The sequence below is a fragment of the Eretmochelys imbricata genome, chromosome 12 (assembly GCF_965152235.1).
Source record: "Eretmochelys imbricata isolate rEreImb1 chromosome 12, rEreImb1.hap1, whole genome shotgun sequence".
Lineage (NCBI taxonomy): Eukaryota > Metazoa > Chordata > Testudines > Cheloniidae > Eretmochelys > Eretmochelys imbricata.
This window is the reverse complement of record NC_135583.1, coordinates 30815097-30835977: the sequence shown is the minus strand read 5'-3', so window position 1 is coordinate 30835977 and position 20881 is coordinate 30815097. Positions and strand designations below refer to the sequence as shown.

The 20881-nt window shown below is 39.8% G+C and overlaps 1 protein-coding gene across 8 annotated transcripts in view; it reads right to left on the bottom strand.

Moving 5' to 3' along the window:
• The window catches only part of WWOX (WW domain containing oxidoreductase), a 681681-nt gene extending 661790 nt beyond the window's left edge, over positions 1-19891 (bottom strand). For 7 of the 8 annotated variants that reach the window (XR_013347695.1, XM_077831288.1, XM_077831293.1 and 4 more), the window contains exons 1-4: positions 19719-19870; positions 15796-15860; positions 14035-14092; positions 10291-10469 (exon numbers count right to left, since the gene is read on the bottom strand). Coding sequence is in view for 7 of the 8 variants with exons in the window: in XM_077831288.1 (XP_077687414.1) it covers positions 10291-10469; positions 14035-14092; positions 15796-15860; positions 19719-19825 (409 nt within the window). In the remaining variant the exon portion in view is untranslated. Of the gene's footprint in view, positions 1-10290; positions 10470-14034; positions 14093-15795; positions 15861-19718 lie in introns of all 8 variants that reach the window. The other variant, XM_077831295.1, reaches the window with a different exon arrangement.
• Between the last annotated feature and the right edge of the window lie 990 nt (positions 19892-20881).

Here is a 20881-nt window from a genome sequence, read left to right as displayed (position 1 = left end):
GACTAAAACACAAGGAAGAAGCCCAGGTTAACTATGCAGTGAGGACATACCCCAAGAGGCACTGCAAGTAGTAGAAGCAATATGCAAGCAAGTTTTCTTGATGTTTGCATTTCATTAAAGCAAGTTTAAAAAAAAACAATACATTTAATCAGCTAATCTGCATCTAAAGAGCTCTGCTGCATGAAAGGTTGCATTAGTACTACTGGTGTGCATTAGATAATAGCAACAGCACAAAGCAGACCAAAAACAAAAAGAGAAGTTCCATATAAAAAGATCCTTCTTAAATAAAATGCTCTTATTTTTCAGTACAACTGAACAACCAAGCCTGAGTGGTTCACGTTGGTTTCAAAATCTTATTTCCCCCTCTTCCCCTCCCCCGACTTAAAGTACTATCTGCTTGAAAGAAGGATGGGTAAAAAAGAAAAAAAAAATCATACACCCAACTGTGAAATAGACTCAGAAGCTTTGCAACAAATCAGGAAAGGAGTCTAGACCAGGACAGCATGTCTAGTGAATCATTTATAGAAGTTGTATGTCGGTTCATATAATCATTTTAACTATTATTTCATCTGGAGACAAACAGAAAGGATAAAGACATAAATTAGAAAATAAACCAATGTCTGTGTTCAGACAGAAATGTATGCACGTTTCTAGAGGGGAAGAAAAATGTGTCCTCTAGCTCCAAAGCAGAGGTGAACAATTCCTTACTAACAAACTCAGACAAGGGTCTGTGTGGGCTGAGACCACCAAGAGCTTTGTAATATAGTGAGACAGTGAACATACTTAAAGAATCAGACTAATATAATTAACATTATAGTCCTCATTGATATTTATTGGGTCTGTTTTATTCCTCCCATATGATCTGGATTTGACTAAAGATACTGTTATTTGTACTGTCTAGTTAGGGCTCAACTACATCATCATTCATGAACATATACATATACACACACATATACATATAAATACACACACACACAAATCACCATCCCTTCATAATAAGAGCATTGTGCCCTCTGCCAAAAGCCTGAGCAGACTCCCATGTCTGGCATGTTTCCCTATATGCACTAAGTGATCTTTCTGGGAGATTCAGAACACATTATTCAACCTCTGATTTAGGTAAAAAAGAAGTAATCAAAAGGGACATCTCTGTGGTTATTTTAATTCTTATTTGCTTTCTGCCTACAGATCCAAGAAGGATTAAGGATTCTTGTGATATTCAAGAGCATCAGGGCATACCCCAAATATAAAGTGTATATGTTTCGTACAGGAGAATTTATGTCATTTTCCACCTATATAGGAAAGCTTTTCGGTGAAGGAGCTAGCTGGCAAGTACTGGAGACCCAAAAGCCTCTCCATAAGCAGTTTAGAAAGTTTTTTAAGTGATCAGAACTGCTTTATTATCTAAGTGTCTTAAGAACTGCAAAGAGGATGAATGCTACACGTCTACCCTTACATGAAGCTCCTTGAAGGCAGATTCTGGATCATTTGTTCCAAGTTGTGGAGCCTGTCACAAACCCAGGTACTTTAAAATCATTCTGATACTTATGATGATGGTAAATTCTCACACCCTAGAGAGAAAATGTAAGATTCTTGACTTTAGAATTTTTACTGGGATTATACGACATATCATTCCACCTGTAAAACAAACTGCCATTGGCCTCAATCCTGCAGTGTCATGTGACTAGATGGACTGGCACACAAACATCGTATCACTAAAGCAGGGCCCTTAGCTTTTGTCCAAACGTACAAGCTTTAGATACAGAGAGAGAATAGACATTGTTACATACACTGACTTTCTGTCTAAAACTATGCTTTGATGGTAAGCTTTGGGACCTCCTAGGACTAAATGTAAGCATTGTGTGTGTCTTTGTCTGTCTGGCTTGTGATAGCATTGCAGGCATCCCCTTTCCAGGGCTCTTGAATAATACTGTACTTTTCCAACACTCTTCAACTAACACCACCTCAAATCAAACAATTAAGGTCAAGACCGTACCTCAAAAAGTTCTGGCTCTGCTGCCTTTGGTGAACCGAGGCTCTTCATGTCTTAATCCTCCTTCACAGTGGAGGGCTCTCAGCCCCAGAATCCCCTACTAGAGTTCAAATGGCCCAAACAAAGGACCAACATAAACAACGTCCACCCACCCTTGGCTTCTGGATTCTCTCCCAATTCCTGGTCCCTTAACCAGTATAGTGGCCCCAGGGCACTCTTCTGTGGGGTGTTTGTTCCTGCACCAGGGACTACTGCAGAAAACTGCCCTTTCCTCCAGCATCTTGCCTGAGACCTATCTTCTGCTCTGGGCTCCCTCTCTTTATGCTCAGCTCCTTCCACTGCTGGGACTCATCTTGGGGGGAGGGGTGGGGGAGGGAGAGAGGCAAACCCAATTTCCAGGTACCTTAATTGAGCTTTCTAGTTCCAGTCAGCCCTTTCATCACCTGTGTGGGATAGATACACCATAACAATGCGTTTAACTGGACCGGAGAGATATTCCTGAGTTTCCAAAGCTCTGAAGTTCACATATTCCCCTGAAGGTCCCAAACCTGAAATATGTCATGGAGCCAAAGCTGAATGTGACTAGCCCACTGCAAATGATTTTTAATTTTCTGGGCAAAGAGCGAGTTGAAAAGAGTGATTTTTGGAGAGCAGACTGATTTTCAAAAAAATGGTAGATGTTCTATACTGATCATGGGTTTGAAATGTCAAAGTCCCAGGTGAGATGGATTAGTGGGCTGAGAGCAAGTAAGACAGTCAAAGGTGCATCATAAATACAATCACATAAACATCACGACCATCTATGAACAAAGTCTCATCACCCATACATTATCATAAATGTGGATAAATTGGAGACAGTCCAGCGAAGGGCAACAAAAATGATTAGGGGTCTGGAACACATGACTTATGAGGAGAGGCTGAGGGAACTGGGATTGTTTAGTCTGCAGAAGAGAAGAATGAGGGGGGATTTGATAGCTGCTTTCAACTACCTGAGAGGTGGTTCCAGAGAAGATGGTTCTAGACTATTCTCAGTGGTAGAAGAGGACAGGACAAGGAGTAATAGTCTCAAGTTGCAGTGGGGGAGGTTTAGGTTGGATATTAGGAAAAACTTTTTCACTAGGAGGGTGGTGAAACATTGGAATGCGTTACCTAGGGAGGTGGTAGAATCTCCTTCCTTAGAAGTTTTTAAGGTCAGGCTTGACAAAGCCCTGGCTGGGATGATTTAATTGGGGATTGGTCCTGCTTTGAGCAGGGGGTTGGACTAGATGACCTCCTGAGGTCCCTTCCAACCCTGATATTCTATGATTCTATGATCATGGTGACAGTATGCAAATTAATAGATACTTACTTACTTTCTTGGGGTGAGGAAAGTTTTACAACACTGAGATGTATTTAGGAACACACAAATGTCATTTGGAAACAAACCCTAGCTGTAGCATTTGTTACTGAGAATACACTTCATTCCATATACATTCCATTAGGAAGGTATATAGCAACTAATTTTTTTAGCTAATAGTACTGACAATTTATTCCCCAATTCCATAGCCTGATGCACAGATACTACCTGTTTGTTTAAGCAACAGAAGAGTCAGCAATGGGTACAGTATAAATCAATTTAAGAAAGACTAAAGGGATAGAGCTGCTACCTATATTTTTGTAGTTAAGATAAGCAATGCAGGTTGCTTAGTGTATTTTTTGTTTATATAAACAAGCCTTAATGAAGCATGTCCTCTTCTCTTGAGACTTAAATTATAGTTAAAAATGGTAATCCAAGACAGACTTCTGGAATTTAAAATTTAAGTACTATACTACAAAACTAGGAACTAATTAAGCCCTCTATTTAATCTTTATTAACAGCTGTCTCAGGCTAGAGTTCTAGTAATGACATGCGAGTCAAGCCCCAGTGCACAAGGTAGAGCCCACCTATAACCACAGGTAATTCAGACAAGGGTGAAAGAGAAGGGAAATACACATCTTTATAAAGCCTCTATAAATCCAAGGGCCAGTTATCCAAAACAGATTAATAAAATATACAGCAGATGCTTAATTTTGATATATTAAAAGAACATATCCTCATTCTAGGCATCAGTATGATGTTACAAAACTTTTGAATACTGCAGCTTTGCATTGACTTTTTACACTACAAGTCTGTGGAAAATGAAAGCTCTCATATGCATTTACAGTGCCTAGTAGAATAGGACCTCACTCCTGACTGGGGTCTCTAGGGGTCTGCAATACAAAATAATATTCTATTTCACAAAAGTGTTAATACACAGTCACTGGTTTTGAAATAGTGGAAATGTTTGCAGATCAACTAAGTTTATGGACTGAAAAAAGACTTTGTAACTCAAGAGTTAAGAAAATGCAGCACTGACAGTCATGTTCAGCACAAGAGTTTTTGGAATTTTTTCAGTATTTGGTTAAAAAAAGTAAGCTACACAAAGCCAAGAATGCTTTTAATTTTCTGAGGTCACCCCTGCGTTTGATCTGGGCATCCCCTAAGATATGTAATTAATAGATTGCTTATGACCTTGATATAACCAAAATAGGACTATTTCTCATTCTTTGAATACAAAAAGATTCTGTGCATAATGGTTTTGTAAAGAGAAAAAAATGAAACTTTGTGATTAAAAGAACAATCTCATATAAGAAGGCTTTTTTAAAAAAATGTTTTCCGAAGTCTGCACCAGCACAAAAAGATACACATTTTGTCCCTCTACAATATGCCAGTAAAACAGCATAAATAGTACTGTGTCACTTATATTTTACTGTTCTTACATAGTCTAATATTCACAATAGATTAGGTAACCAATGTGTACTGTTAAAAAAAAAAAATGAAGCAGAAGTACATGTAGTTTCAAGGCATTTATTGTAGCCTGAGATGAGCCTTAAAATGTATAGTAATATTTGTGTAATTCAGCTTCCCAGAAATATATAAACCACACCATTGTCTCCCTGATATTAAAAACAAATACTACTAAAAATATGGACATTGTGTAATTTGGCAGAACTGACTGCAAACAAAGTTGAAAATATTGTATCTTCTTATAGACTAGAACGCAACGAAACAGCTAACATACTTCTCACACTTTGAACTTAAGCGCTGATAATTACAAAAATTCAGAAGTATTTAACAAAAAACCACAGAGGAGGAGAAAAATACAAAAGCTCTCTTTTGTTTAATATTTTCAAAGGACAATACAGCCCTCTTGTGGAAAAAAAATTAAAGACTTATTTTTATTTGTATGTACAATACAAACTAAAGGACTCTTTCTTTGTAACTAAACTAGGGTTCCAGTCCTGCAAATACTTAACTATGCATTAACCATGTATTGAAAGTAGTCTCATTGACTTTAAAAGAACTACTTTGTGTGTGAAGAAGTCTCTGCATGAACAGGGTCTGTATCTGAAAATAGATGGTTAATATAACAAGACCATTCATGGCTGAAGTTAAAATTAATCATAATATAGTGTTGCAGCACACAGATAATTAACATTTTTCTGACCCAATATTTAGAAGATGAAAATTTAATCCTGATTAAAATTAATCAAGATCTAAAGAATGTTTATCACATGACAAGAAGAGATCTGTAAAATTAAAGAAAGAAAAAGTTTGATATTTACCATCCTCACAACACAAACACCAGCTTTGATTTTAAAGAAGTTAGTAAGTTTTCACTCCCTGATAAAATCTAAGTATTTTAGAAAAGCTGACTCTTAACTTTTCAGGTGACTAGTGGATATATTTAGTAAATTCTTTTCACCATAAGTTTTACATATTTTCATTTATTCATTGTATATCCTAAACACACCTCTGGGGGGAAAAAAAACTATTTCTTTAATATGTTTTGTGGTAACTTTTTTTAAGACTAAGTACCAAAAAAAATAAAGAAATGGGAAAGCAGCCATTAGATAAAACCAAGAAATCTGAACTTGAATTCCATACTCTTGTTAACAAGTTTTCCTCATAGTGGAACCTGCAATGGATTAATTGTTAGCTTTAAATAAGAAGATAGAAGTTAAAGGAAATATCTGATGGGAGGGAGAAATAATTTGAGAGTTGGGTATACAGACAGAGTTGCAGAAAATATACCACCACTTCTACAGTTAGTAGTACAGCCATAAGCTGTTGAACTGTACATCAGTTTACATCAAGAAAAATACGGAACATCACTTTAAAAATGACACAAGTGTTCTGTAATCTTCACAAGAGACTTCTGTAGTAGATATAATTTTTCCCATTTTACAGATGAGCACAGCGGTCAAAGACAATAAGTGAAATCCTTGTCCTTTTAAAATCAATGGTAGTTTTGCCAAAGACTTTGATAGAGCCAAGATTTCACCCAATATTTGCCAACATGAGATCCTAAGGTTGAGCACAAAAATCAATACTTGGGTAACTAAACAAGTGGCTCAACTTTCACAGGTGAACGGCACCTACAACTCCTAGAAACTTTGTCCCTGTGAAAAACAGGCAACTTATTTAATTGCCCTCACACAGATTTAGTTGCTTAGCTTTTGGGACCCAACTGTACATAAACCTAGACTAAAGGTGAAATCTCGGTCCCTTTGAAGTCAATGGTAAAGCTCTCATGGACTTCAATGGAATTATGATTTCACCAGAATGGTTTGTCGCCCATGCACACCCTCAGCTGGAGTTCCAGCTTTTATTGGGATACTATAATCAAGTTTTCAAACCTAGATAATCTAAAATTCTTGTCCAGAAAAGGATTGCATTCCCTGGAGTTTATGAATTATAGTGACAATTCCCTGAATTATCTGACCTTCTTGAATGCTCCCATGACAGTCAGAACACAGAAGTTGTATGTTCAATATGCTTAAGACCCCAGAAGTCATTTTGTTTTTACATACTGTATCTTTGTTTTTTCCTCCCTTGCCCTTCAGTGACAACAGTGACATACACTTTGGAAGTGATTTTTTTCACATGCATTTACTAAATCAGGAAGATTACACAATAAAATTCTAGTAATTAGTAACCTGCATAAGATTCCATGTGTTATACCTATTGATAAATTATTAGGAACATCAGCCCAAGAACAGTTTGGGTTTTTTACCTTTAGCATAGTCAACTAATGTGTGTTGGTGAATGAAAGAAGGTTTTTATTCTGGGTTGTTTGGGTTTTTTTTAAATGAGCTCTCAGATTTGTTTGAACTCCATCTTTTTTGCTCAATTCATTAACTTAGAAGTTAAAAAGATATTTTTGAGCAAAAAGAAACATTGTAATGTGATTAAAATATATGTTTGGCCTTTTGGAGCTAACTTCCGGTCATATTGAAAGAAACAAAGTTCCCACCCAAGATATGCAGAAACATTTACAGAGACTGTCAAATCAGTCTTTAAAGTAAGTTGCAAACTGATTTTGAAAACAAGAAGACTTAATATTTGATTTTTTTTTTAAAAAAACTTCTTGTGCTTCTGACCTTATAAAATTTCAAATTGCCCAGGCTGAACAAGATTTTCTTTTAATCAATTTTTAGCTAGTGGAACACAGCAGCATTTTCCTCAAGAACATCCAATCACACTAAAAAACACAGAACAGAGTACTTGATTTTCAGAGCATTATACAACCACTAACTAATTAATCCTCAGAACACTCCTCCGAGGTAGGGAAGTACTATCCCTGATGCATATGGGAGGACAAGTTACTAACCCAAGGCCACACCGCATACAGTGGCTGAACTGGGACTAGAATTCAGTGTTTAATGATTTCTAGTCCTATCTCAATATTCTAGATAGCCCCATCTCAACAGATCTTCAAGACTTACAAGGTACATCCAAAGGCCTGGACAAGAACATTAGCAGCCACGCTCTATGGAAGCAAAGTACAAGAGCTCCCCTTCAAACTAAGCAGTGAAGGAGAAAGCAAGCCTCACACTTAGGCCTCACAAAATCAGGACAACTCAGGGTGCCCAAACAGCACAGGACTCTATGTGATCGCCCTGTACCCAAGTCCCAACTGCCTCACCCTTGAAACATCTTGCTCTCTGGCAATTGGTAACTGGTGCTGGATGCAGAGATGGAACCAGCAGTGATGTCAAAGACATTACGGCACCCAAGAAGTTTGAGGCTCATAGGCCATGTCTTCACATGTGATATAAGTTCAACTGAGAAAAACATCTGGACTTGGGGTTTTCTGAACCTTACATCCTCACAATTTGAAGCAGCACATGCCCAATATTTAGTTCACTCCACTAATGCCACACGTTTGTTGCATTGTCCTGACCGCTGCAGAGGCTTTAAAATAAACAGAGGAGTGGTTAAGGATCAGGTCACCCATGGGATCTTAATCATCCAGGTACAATCAAGTTACTGAGTGTCTGCTCTATGAGAGTAAGAGAGTCCTGAATGCCAATTATTCTGTGCAGCCTTTTCAGACGCACTTGTGTAATTAATACTACAAATGTTCCAGTCGGACAGGGAGTCTTATTTATTTGGCTATTTCCCAAGATGAGGAAAATGCTCAAAATAAAAATGAGCAAACGGCAAAACAAAATACTCAGATTTTCAAACAGTTCACATAGGCAGCAATACTTCCTGCCTAGTCTCATACACCCACTTATGCTCCTGTTCTCCTCTTAATATGCAGCAGAACCCATTTATCCATCTAATTGGGACCAGGGCCAGATCGGATAATCAAAAATTCGGATAATGCAGAGAATGGACAAATCCATGACTGCAGCGCCATCTAGCAGCCAAAGGAGAGATCACCCACTTCTGGCCCTGTGCGTGCTGGTTGTTCAGTTAATACGGAGAACCAGATAATGGAGGGTCGGATAAACTGGGTTCTAAAGTAGTTTCCTGTTAGCTTGATAGGTTAACATTATATAGCAGCCATTGGTAGCAAGCACTTAGTCCCAAGGTGCATGTAATTTAGCTATGACCACCCAGAACTGCAAATTGGGTGGGGAAAGAGGAGGAGAAACCACAATACAAATCCAGACATCCTCTCAAGATAACAGTTACCTTTCACAAGCATCACAGATCTGGATGAGGTGTCAAACCCTTTAACTACAGTATCACTATACAAGCATGGAACACCGTTTCACTCAAGAGGTTCACATGATAACCTTGAACCAGGTTAAAAGAGAGAAGAGCTAGGTTATTTCTGAGCTACACAGTTTCAGATTCTTAGCAATTGACTCAAATTAAAAAACTCAAAAGGCGGGGCAGGAGAAGCTTTGATTCATTTACACCCCAAATTTTACATACTTTTAAATGTGCACATTTGATTAAACAAATTTAGTTAATTATAAAAGCAAATTTGCTGCATTCACAGTAATGCCAGTTTAGAGTAGTATGCCAAACTCTGGTAATGTTAACATAAATTTAAAGTTATTCAGTCAACGATATAAAATCTCCCCAAAACAGGTTTAACCAAGACACGTGCTGACAATAAGAAAAGTTTAGAGCCTGTTGTAGCCTGAAAATACTATTTCAGAGAATGTTACCCTTCAAATGATTTTAGGATGAACTGCACCAAGGAAATTCAGACTGACACTTGGTCCAAAAATCCTTTCATTGTTCAAGAGAGTTGCAAGCTGGCCATGGGTCCCCAGGGTGCAATCTTTGAAATATTTTTTTGATTTAATCTGTTTCTGTTTTAAGAATAACTATAACCTTGCATAAGGATATTTCCACTGCAGTTGTGATGGTTCTACAACTCTAAATGTAGACCACAAAAAAGGACGAACAGCAATTTAAATTTTAAATAAAACTTTGGAGGGCTCAGTGGATTATCTACACTGGCCTGAGAGAGAATCAAGTTTAATACCTAGTCCCCATCTAACTGTGTCTCAGCAACTTTGGCTCCTCCAAAAAAATTAAACAGAAGAGAGATCCTGTACAATTTACTTTTACTACAAATCACAGTGGCAATGACTCAACCAAGGTAGTGGCTAGGGGAGGGGGAGAAATGACTGAGGAGTATGGGATCCCCTTCTGAGAGAAAAGTAATTAAGCCCTTCTTAAACTTCCATCAAAAATTATTATTGGTAAAAAAACCTGATTGGTAATTTAAAAAAAATACCTTAACTATACACTATCTACACCTATTCCAATGCCACCATACAACAAACTACTGTAGAAGATGACTGATCAGGATGATATGGGGGAACTAATTCTCCAAGCATCTTAATCTTAATAATAACGGATGTGAATTCAATCCAGAATTAAAGGGTGAACGCACATTTTTAAATATACCAAACCAATGTTAGGTCAAAACTACTTGCAAGTAGATGAAACATAGTATTTTATTCACTTAAGTCTCACAATGACCTACCTATTCCTGAATTCGCTCCAGTGATTATAACCACTTTTTCACTCAGATCACGACCCTGAAGGATTTCCATTGCAGTACTGTTTCCATCATATCTCTGTCTAGTAGTAGACTTCATTGGATTATCTTCAACGGTAAATGCCAGTCTGGGATCAAGGTATGTAGTCCTTTTGTTTATATGGCTGTAAAAATCAAAAACAAGATTTCAAACAATTTTTGTTTCTTCGATGCCGTGCAGTAAGGTTGCAAGCACTAGGGAAACACTGAAGTGTTGCCAAAAGCAGGTCTTATTAATACCAAGAATGTTACTAAGAGAACATGTGACTTGTTCTCTCCTTTTTAACTTCAGTCAAGACCTTTACAAGTTATGGCTTGTCTACACTTGAAACACTGCTGCAGCTCTGCTGCAATAGTGTTCAGCATAGACACTACCGCCACAAAACAGGAACGGTTCTTGCATCACCTTAAGTAATCCAGCTCCCCGAGAGGCAGAAGCTAGGTCAAAAAAATTATGCCATCCATCTCTACCCTCTGACAAACAGAGGCTAGGGATACCATTCCTTACCCATCCTGGCTAAAAGCCATTAATGGACTTAACCTCCATGAATTTATCCAGTTCTCTTTTAAACCTGGTTATAGTCATAGCCTTCACAACCTCCTCAGGCAAGGAGTTCCACAGATTGACTGTGCTCTGAGTGAAGAACTTCCTTTTATTTGTTTTAAACCTGTTACCCATTAATTTCATTTGGTGGCCCTTAGTTCTTATATTATGGGAACAAGTAAATAACTTTTCCTTATTCACTTTCTCCACACCACTCATGACTTTATATACATCTATCATATCCCCCCTTAGTCTCCTCTTTTCCAAGCTGAAAAGTTCTAGCCTCTTTAATCTTGCCTCATATGGGACCCGTTCCAAACCCCTAATCATTTTAGTTGCCCTTTTCTGAACCTTTTTTAATGCCAGTATATATTTTTTGAGATGAGGGGACCACATCTGTACGCAGTATTCAAGATGTGGGCGTACCATGGATTTATATAAGGGCAATAAGATATTCTCCATCTTATTCTCTCTTTTTTAAGGATTCCTAACATCCCATTTGCTTTTTTGACTGCCACTGCACACTGCGTGGATGTCTCCAGAGAACACTCCACGATGACTCCAAGATCTTTCTCCTGATTAGTTGTAGCTAAATTAGCCCCCATCATATTGTATGTGTAGTTGGGGTTATTTCTTCCAATGTGCATTACTTTACATTTATCAACATTAAATTTTATCTGCCATTTTGTTCCCCAATCACTTAGTTTTGTGAGATCTTTTTGAAGTTCTTCACAGTCTGCTTTGGTCTTAAGTATCTTGAGCAGTTTAGTATCATCTGCAAACTTTGCCACCTCACTGTTTACCCCTTTCTCCAGATCATTTATGAATAAGTTGAATAGGACTGGTCCTAGGACTGATCCTCGGGGAACACCACTAGTTACCCCTCTCCATTCTGAAAATTTACCATTTATTCCTACCCTTTGTTCCCTGTCTATTAACCAGTTCTCAATCCATGAAAGGATCTTCCCTCTTATCCCATGACAACTTAATTTACATAAGACCGTTTGGTGAGGGACCTTGTCAAAGGCTTTCTGGAAATCTAAGTACACTATGTCCACTGGATCCCCCTTCTCCACATGTTTGTTGACCCCCTCAAAGAACTCTAATAGATTAGTAAGACACGATCTCCCTTTACAGAAACCATGTTGACTTTCGCACAAAAAATTATGTTCCTCTATGTGTCTGACAATTAATGAAAACTTTGCCAATGCTTCAAAGGGCTATACCTCTGGACTCAAACTGTAGCAGCACCCACCAGCACTCCCCAGCCAAATAAGCTGGAGGAGGAAAATTAAAAGAAGCAGCAACTTCATTCTTGGTCAGAGCCTTTCCTTGAGCCAAGTGAAATTCAGAATTTCTGTCCCAAAGAAATTCCAGCATTTCAACTGAAATGTCCACATTTTTCCCCAAAAAAGAGAAATTCCCACAACAATTTTAATTCAGAAGAGATTAAATGTTTCATTTTGACATTTTTAATGGAAACATTTCAACATTCCTGAAATTGAAGTGAACAAAAATGTTTCATTTTGAGTCACTTTAACATTAAACTGCATTTTCCTATTGTAACGCTTTGACTCTTGAGAGTTGCATTTCAGAAGCCTGAGGCCCCCATTCTCCCCTCTGTGCCAGGCTCCCTAGCCAGGCCACATTCCCATGGTGAATCAAGCAGAACTTGGTCAGAAGGAAATCTACATTGGATTCTGGAATATGCAGTCCTCCAGGGAGCTGAGCTGAGCTCAGCCCAGCCCAGCGCACAAGAGAGACCGGGGCTTGAACTATTACTCCCAGAAAGCAATCTGCTGAAAGAGAAATGCAATTTGATGTTTTATTTAACTGATTCAGAATTCAATTCAAAAAAATCTTCAACAAAAAATATTCTATTTTGGGTTGAACTGACCCTAAATGAAATACTTCATTTAGATTTCCCTCCCCAATGGAAAAAAATGAAAGTCTGGCCAAAAAAAAAAAAAAAAAGATGGTCCCCACCCGCTCCATGGAAAATTTCTGTTTTTGCAGTAACTGCATTTTCTGTCAGACGATCATTCTGACAAAAAAATTCTCAACTCATTCTGATCAATGATCTTCACAACACCTGTGCTCCCCTTGTGTGAGCAGATTCTACAGTTTGGATTGTAAATATTCTTCCCTCTCTACTGATTCATTGTTTACTGAAACAACCTCCCTTCTCCTCTCTATCAATATCTATTCAAAGCCAGACTCAGTATTCCTTATGATCCTTCCTTCCTCTCTTTCCTGTCCCTGCTCCTATGAACTCACCCCTCCTGATGTTGCCCCTTGTTCTACCTCTCTTTCTTTTCCCCCCATATCTTTTAGATTGTAAGCTCCCCAGGGCAGGAATTGTTCCTTCTGTTTTTCACAGCATCCAACACATTCTGAGCACTACCATATTGTAAAAACAGACCAACCAATCGTGGAAGCTTGGCGGTCCATATAAGCAGAGTCACATATAGAAAGTGAAATGGGTTTTGCTTTACAAAAACTGATCCATGTAATTATCTTTTTGAGCTGGGATCACAAAATCAAGTTCCTATTGTATTTCTTAAATTACTTTTCTGGTTAAGAAGAGACAGCCTCACCTACCCACACTTTGAAGAGACAGGAATTTTAGTCTACCAGAATCACAATTTGTTGTATGAAGAATTCACAATTCTCTCTCTCCTGACTTTACAACAGAGGATATTAACATATCATTGGGTGTTCTCTTTGGGAACCCTATCTTCATATGGAGTTATCTTTTGAATTACTCCATTATTCCTCAATTCATTTTACCAATAATTTGTTTCTAGATTCTTTCCACCTTTTGTTTAGCTAGGAGAAGATGCTGGAAATCTATTGATAATTAAATATCACAATTATTCTGTTATAGAACTAAGTTTAAGTCACTCTCAATTCTGCACTGCAAGTTTATACTTGTGTTTACGTGAAACAATTTACTAACATGGTGTGGGGGGGAGGAGGGGGAGATGTATTACATGCCTAAACGTTTAAATATTAAGTTTTTGCTTACTGGTTTCTGTGTATTTAACTCAAAGAATCATAGCATTGCAACTCACTAGAGTGGTCAAAATCTCATATGGGTCATCAGCCCTCCTATTCATTCATGATCTACATTTTCAAGTACTTACTCCACAAAGTAGACTTGTCCATTTTCATCTGTTTCTTGCTCCCACCCATATGGCAGATCTAGAATACAGAAAATATATCTCAAAGCATTTTCTACAGGAAGTTTGAACTCCTGGCATTGCTGAATGTGGAAAATATATACAAGCATTTCCATCCCTAATACTCCTACCAGCTTGACTTGAATACTGAAGCTAAGTTTAAAAACAAGAACTGCTCACAAACCATCAAAACAAAGGAAAGGTTCTCAGATGAAAGGTATGATATGCAGGAGATCTAGAATAAACAATACGATGTGGCATGTGGTAATTACTAACAAGGATACGGAGATGTTTGCAGTAGGCTAGTAGTCCTTTCACAAATGACTTTTCTTGCAGTACAAACCCACAGGGTTTGATCCTGCCTTATAATATGTTGCACATGTCCCATGCATCTTGGGCAGAGCTGGTGTGAATGCATGATCAAGTATAGCAGCTATCAAAATACTGGATTCTGCAATATTGTATATAATGCACATTACATATCAGAACATGGGAATAAGCCCCAGTGTGTGGCAGACAATACTATTATAGGGGTATGATATGTTAAAAGGAAAGAAATGATAAAAAGTATAACAGAATATTTTCCTAAAAATGTTTAAATCAAGGAATTTTGCTGCTATTTCAAAGAAGCTAAACTTGGCTGAAAATATTACCTGTAATTCATCAGGGTGGTGGTTCAAATATACTGGAAAACATTCTAACATGAGGTATGTGCACATTATTGACAATGTATGAAACATGAGACATAGGCAGCACATTTACAACCTATCCCTTTCTTTAATGGCTTTAAATATTTTACTGACACAATAAAAGATAAAATAAAAAAATTCAAATTTAGTGATGGAGTCCCACCTTGGCATGCCTATGTATAATGCTCTTATCCTCCCGCCCCAACCAAAAAGTTACTAATGTCCCTTTAACATTAATCTCCTGAAAATGTTAACATCTTACATCATCTAGTCTTAATGCAGGACTGTTTTTCTGTATGTATAACATTGCCTCCTTTAAAATGCACTGTTTTTATTTATCCTCCACGTTTATTGAAGCTTTCCCCAACCAACAATCTTTTTGGTAAGCAAGATGAGATCATGCTAGTAAACGAGATTTTATTCTCTCCAGTGCTGGAGCTCGGCTCACCGCAAGGGAAGGGAGGTGTCAGGGAGCCAGTTTGGGTTCCCTAATTCTCAGAGCACTCTCACCTGAGCCACTAACAGAAGATCCTTAAATGGCATTTTCCCAGTAGCAGATTACTGTGGTGGTCTAAAGTTCTGCCATGCTCTCTTCCTGCCTACTCCTTCCTTGACACATACCTAGCTCAGGTGTGTGGGACATGGAACAGTGAGGCACTGGCAGGGAATTCCCCTACACAAGTGGAATTCTCTGCTGGCATTTACAGCCGAAATAAGAACCCTTTGTGTCACCCAAGTGGTGGAAAGGGGTCGTAACACAATTTACGAATCTTGCCATCTTGCTCTGCGTCCATTACAAGGACAGTAAACAGAAGACCTTTGCACTTCTGCCTATTCTTTGCCTTTATGTAGAAATAAAGTCATGCAAACTAACCCCCTGACAAACATGTTGGGCTTTGGTGAATCAACGGGGCTTTACTTATATAAAATAGCTGACAAGACTCGGGGTAAACACAGCACAAATCGGCCATCTAGATCCTCCATCCATTCTGATCATTACTTGTAACTTACTGCGTTACAAAAGCCCAGCACAAACCTCCTGCAATGCGTTTTCTCTTTCCAGATTTAGGATGCTCCCACTGGGTTTTCTCTTCAAGATGACTGTTTAAAAAAAAATAATTAAAAGGACAATTAAACAGAAGCTTAAAGATACATTTTTATTATTTACCTTCAATATAATATATCACCATAGCAGTGTTCCTGCTGCATTCCGATTATATCTTTCTGTGGTATAAACCTCTTGAGGAAAGAAATATATTCCCCCTACTTATTAATAATATCTCCTCCCTATTTAAAAGAAGTTTCATGAGTGCTGCCTTAGGTAACTAGATTCTATGGTGCCAGGATTTTGAGAAAAACCTAGTCACACAGAACAGAAGCCACTACAATTCAAACACAAGTTTGGATCCAAGTCTCATTTCTCAGGCTGGCAGGGAGCAAACAATCCCTCTGGATGATTAAAGAGCAACATTAATAGATTGCATACAAAAGGCCATTGGCTTTAAGGGGGAAGATCATGAAACATGTAACCATGAACCAGGATTTCAATGGGAATACATTATAGAAAAGTTTGAAGTCACAAAAATCCCTTTCAAAGTTTTGCCCAAGTTATTTCCATAAATAAGATGTGGCGTAAAAGAATTGGAACTTCCACCTTAGCAAGTGGAAGTCTTAGCAAGTCTTAAAAGAAATTTACCAGTGAGCCCAAAGGGAGAAACAGTACTTAATTATAGGCCAGCAAATCACTGATTTATTCATTAATTGGTTCATTTAATAAGGCAGATCATGACATCATCTCCCATCTAGAGCTATTATTCACCTGAAAAATATTCATTTGAACAGATCTAACCATACCACATAGCTTTCTACACTTCGGCTCGGGTAAACAAGCAGTATAAACAAATTAAAGAATATAGATTATAGACCCATGCTTACAACACCAGCTTGTTATTGAATCAGAATCTCTTCATCTAAAAGAGAAAGTACATTTCTAGCCCCCACATCTGGGCAGAAAAGCTTGAAAGCATGCCCCAAGAACAATTGCTGCAGTGGTGTCTGCCCAAGTCTGCAGGCAGCTAGAAATAACGGCTCTATGAGACATGACTTGACCTGCATCTCAGTGAGGTGTTAACCCATTGTTCTGGGGGCTCTGCAAACACCACCTGAGCAGAAGAAAAGAGTAGGATGGAATAGACATGTTTACCTAAAATGAAACACTCCAGCAGCTGGATTAATACTGATACTTGTGCATCTCAGTGGGAAAGAAGAAAGAGGATACTTTCTAAAACCACAGGAGAAAAAAGGGGCCCCATTCCACTGCTCCTCACTCTCTACCAGTGTGTGTGCATACTAGAAATATTGAAAATGTGATCGCATTCCTACAAAAATCAAGGATAGGATCAACATAATTTCTGACACCCATGTATGCAGAGGAATAATATTAGTTTACAGTGCATACTGGTAAGTTACTAAAATACTTCATCAAAACACATGCAGTATAAGTTAGATATTTTTGGTAAAGGGAAAAAATACAGGTATATGTTAAAGCCACTGTCAGCGAAGTAAACGGATAGGAAGAACTGGGAATAAATAAGGCCCTGAGCATGCAAGGAGAACTGTGAGGATGCAGAGCCTTTAGACCTTACTTCCTATACATGGGAAGTGTAACGTTAGGAAGTTAACAGATTATTTAAAACAAAAACATTGCCATATAAATATCAGAGACCAAATTATAATCATTACAAATCAAACATTTTCTTTAAAAAAAATCGGCTATATTTGCATGTATTGGGTCAGATTTTCAGCTGGTGTAAACATGCACAGCTCCAATAACTTAAATGGAGCTAACCCAACAGCAGCTAACAGTCTGACCCACTAAGTGAATTCTTTTGCATAAGGTACTTCTCCGGTGGTTTAGTACATTGTTTTAATTACTGAGAAAAATTAGGTTTCAGAGTAGCAGCCGTGTTAGTCTGTGTCCGCAAAAAGAACAGGAGTACTTGTGGCACCTTAGAGACTAACAAATTTATTTGGGCATAGCTTTTGGGAGCTACAGCTCACTTCATCGATGCATCCGATGAAGTGGGCTGTAGCTCACTAAAGTTTATGTTCAAATAAATTGGTTAGTCTCTAAGGTGCCACAAGTACTCCTGTTCTTTTTGAAAAAAAATAGTGTGTGTGTATTATACACAAACACACAGGCCACATCTATACTAGGAGTGCTTTGCCAGTATAGCCACCAGTATCCTACACCAGAAAAGCACTCCCCCACAGCTTATACCAGCAAAACTGTACTTAGGCTTGGTATAGCTAAATACAGCCCCCAAAGAGAAATAAGCTATGCCAGCAAAAGTGAAGTTTTGTCACTCTACACTAGGGGCTTTTGCCAGCACACTTATGTCTGACAAAGGTCACATGCATAAGATCTTACTTAAAGACATGCTAGTAATGATTACCAAAAGTTGGGCTCACTGAAGTCAGTGGGAATAAAGGAACACTTAAAATCTAGACTGAATAATTTAGTTTGTGGAGAAGAATTACTTTTTTTATACTCCTCTCATGCTGGACAAGCTAGGAAGTGCATTTGGGGTGCAGAAGTAGGGAGAAGAGAAGTCATCTGACAGTACGTAGGAGAAAACACTGCTACTACATGTTTTTCCTTCCACAAAGGGAGATCATGCTAGCCTTATAACCGGAGCCATCATTCAGACTTCAATACAGATTGACTCCACAGCCAATCCAGTTAAGGGAGCTTTAATAGAAAAGCAGGGAAATTCTTCTCACAAGTCAGCCCTGTAGTGCATCCTCTCTTGCCAAATGCCCAGAATATGGCAATGTCTAGGCTTAACATTTTCATAATGGCACAGGGTGGCAGCTATGGGCCAATGAATCACCCGACCAAAACTCTGGCAAACCTCAACATCCTGACTGAGCTACACCCCTGTTTATCACTTTCAATAGCTACACATAGGCAGATTATTATAGCACCTGTTTCTCTTCTCCTCCCGTACCAGACAAAATTGAGAGCACCATGATGCCTTATGTAAGACACTATTGCTCTCACATATGTACACAAATATCCTAAAATATATGAAAGTTATATCCTCCGCCCAAAAAATATACAGCAATATTGCCCCCAAACACAATCAACTCCCACTGGAGTTTTATCCCTTTTATGCAGAGCTGTATCATTAACCACTTACCCAGAAATGACAGCTCCACCTATGTGTACTTAGTATTGTACTTATGCATCCCCACATATAAAGCAGCATATATCCCATTCCCCCTATCCCGGTCTCCCCTGATGCGTAGGGCATTCCTGCCCCCTTCCCTTCTCTGTATCCAAGGTGTTTATTTGTCATCCCCCTGCCCATTAACGTAGTACCTTACTGCACTTCACACATATTAGTAGATCTAACATCACAACACCCCATTCGGTAAGTATCAGATTGGGAAACTGACATGCACTGAAACAGGTGACTTAATTAAGTCCTGTTCTCATGACCCTCCCTCCCATATAGAGCTCTGTCACCCTCTCTACCCCTCCCCCAAGTTTACACTAGTGTCATTCTGTGTAGGGAAGCAGCAGCTCTCTGCCCCCGCCCATACCTAGGAGAGACAGCAAGGATAGATACAGAAGGCAGCTACTGTGCCCCGCGCAGGAAGGGCAGCAAGGACGGGCTGGGAAGGGGTAAGAGCCATGCCCCCCACCCATCCCCAGGGCAGGAGGGGGAGGGGCAGCTCCGTGCCCCCCACCCATCCCCAGGGCAGGAGGGGGAGGGGCAGCTCCGTGCCCCCCACCCATCCCCAGGGCAGGAGGGGGAGGGGGAGGGGCAGCTCCGTGCCCCCCACCCATCCCCAGGGCAGGAGGGGGAGGGGCAGCTCCGTGCCCCCCACCCATCCCCAGGGCAGGAGAGAAGTGGGGTCAGCAGGGTCCCGGCGCGGCGGGTGCCCCCTTACTTAGCGTAGTAAACCCAGCCGTCCTTGGTGGTCCGCTCCTCCCAGCCGGGAGGCAGCTCCTCCTCGCTGTCCGTGTCCTCCAGCCCCGCGTACTTCAGAGCAGCCATTGGGCCGAAGGGCTCCAGCCAGCCCCAGAGCAACCGCCACCGGCCCGTTCCCCTCGCGGCTCCGCCCCTTCCGGTGAGCTCCGCCAATCGCGTGGTGAGGGGAGCCCAGTGCCCCCCTGGGAAATGTAGTCCGGACAAGAGGGGCGCGCCAGTCGCCGCCGGACAGGTGCAGCGTGTGCGGCGGGCGCAGGGAGCCCGACTCCTGCGACTAGAGACGCTCCCCGTTGCTGTCCCAGCGGGCGTCCTGCGGTTCTCAGCCTACCTCCCCCTGGCGCTGTGGCTGGGTTCGCAGTCTGCCCGAGTGCGGGTGCAGCTCTCAGGCTGGTACCTCCAGGGCGGCTCAGCGTTTGTCCGAAAGGCGAGCTCATGCTGGAGTCGTGATGGCGCCTGAGACTCTCCGCCTTCATTATTGAAAGAGCAGGTGTCTACGCTCCTGGGTGCGGAGAAAAGTGTGAAGTAAGTGGAGCCTAAAGGTTAAGTTTCAGAGTAGCAGCCCTGTTAGTCTGTATTTGTGAAAAGAAAAGGAGGACTTGTGGCACCTTCCAGACCAACAAATTTATTTAAGCATAAGCTTTGGTGAGCTACAGCTCACTTCAACGGATGCTCAAATAAATTTTAGTCTCTAAGGTGCTACAAGTACTCCTTTTCTTTTTCCTAAAGGTTAAAAAACCCAAAAGCAAAAAAATCAATTGCAGCACTTAAAAAAATCCTGCTTTTAAGTCAGTTTTATCCTTTAGGGGATTCTAGTTGTTTGTACATTGGTGGTTGGCAGGATTGGAGAAGACCAAGACCCACTGTATTAAATAATCAAACAAGATAGTTTCTAAATTGCCCCTGTTGGCAGCTGATCATTTTTCATTGCTTTTCTCTGAATACATCTGCCATAAATATAAAGGGAAGGGTAAGCACCTTTTAAATCCCTCCTGGCCAGAGGAAAAACCCTTTCACCTGTAAAGGGTTAAGAAGCTAAAACAACTTTGCTGGTACCTGACCAAAATGACCAATGAGGAGACAAGATACTTTCAAAGCTGGAGGGGGGGAACAAAGGGTCCTCTC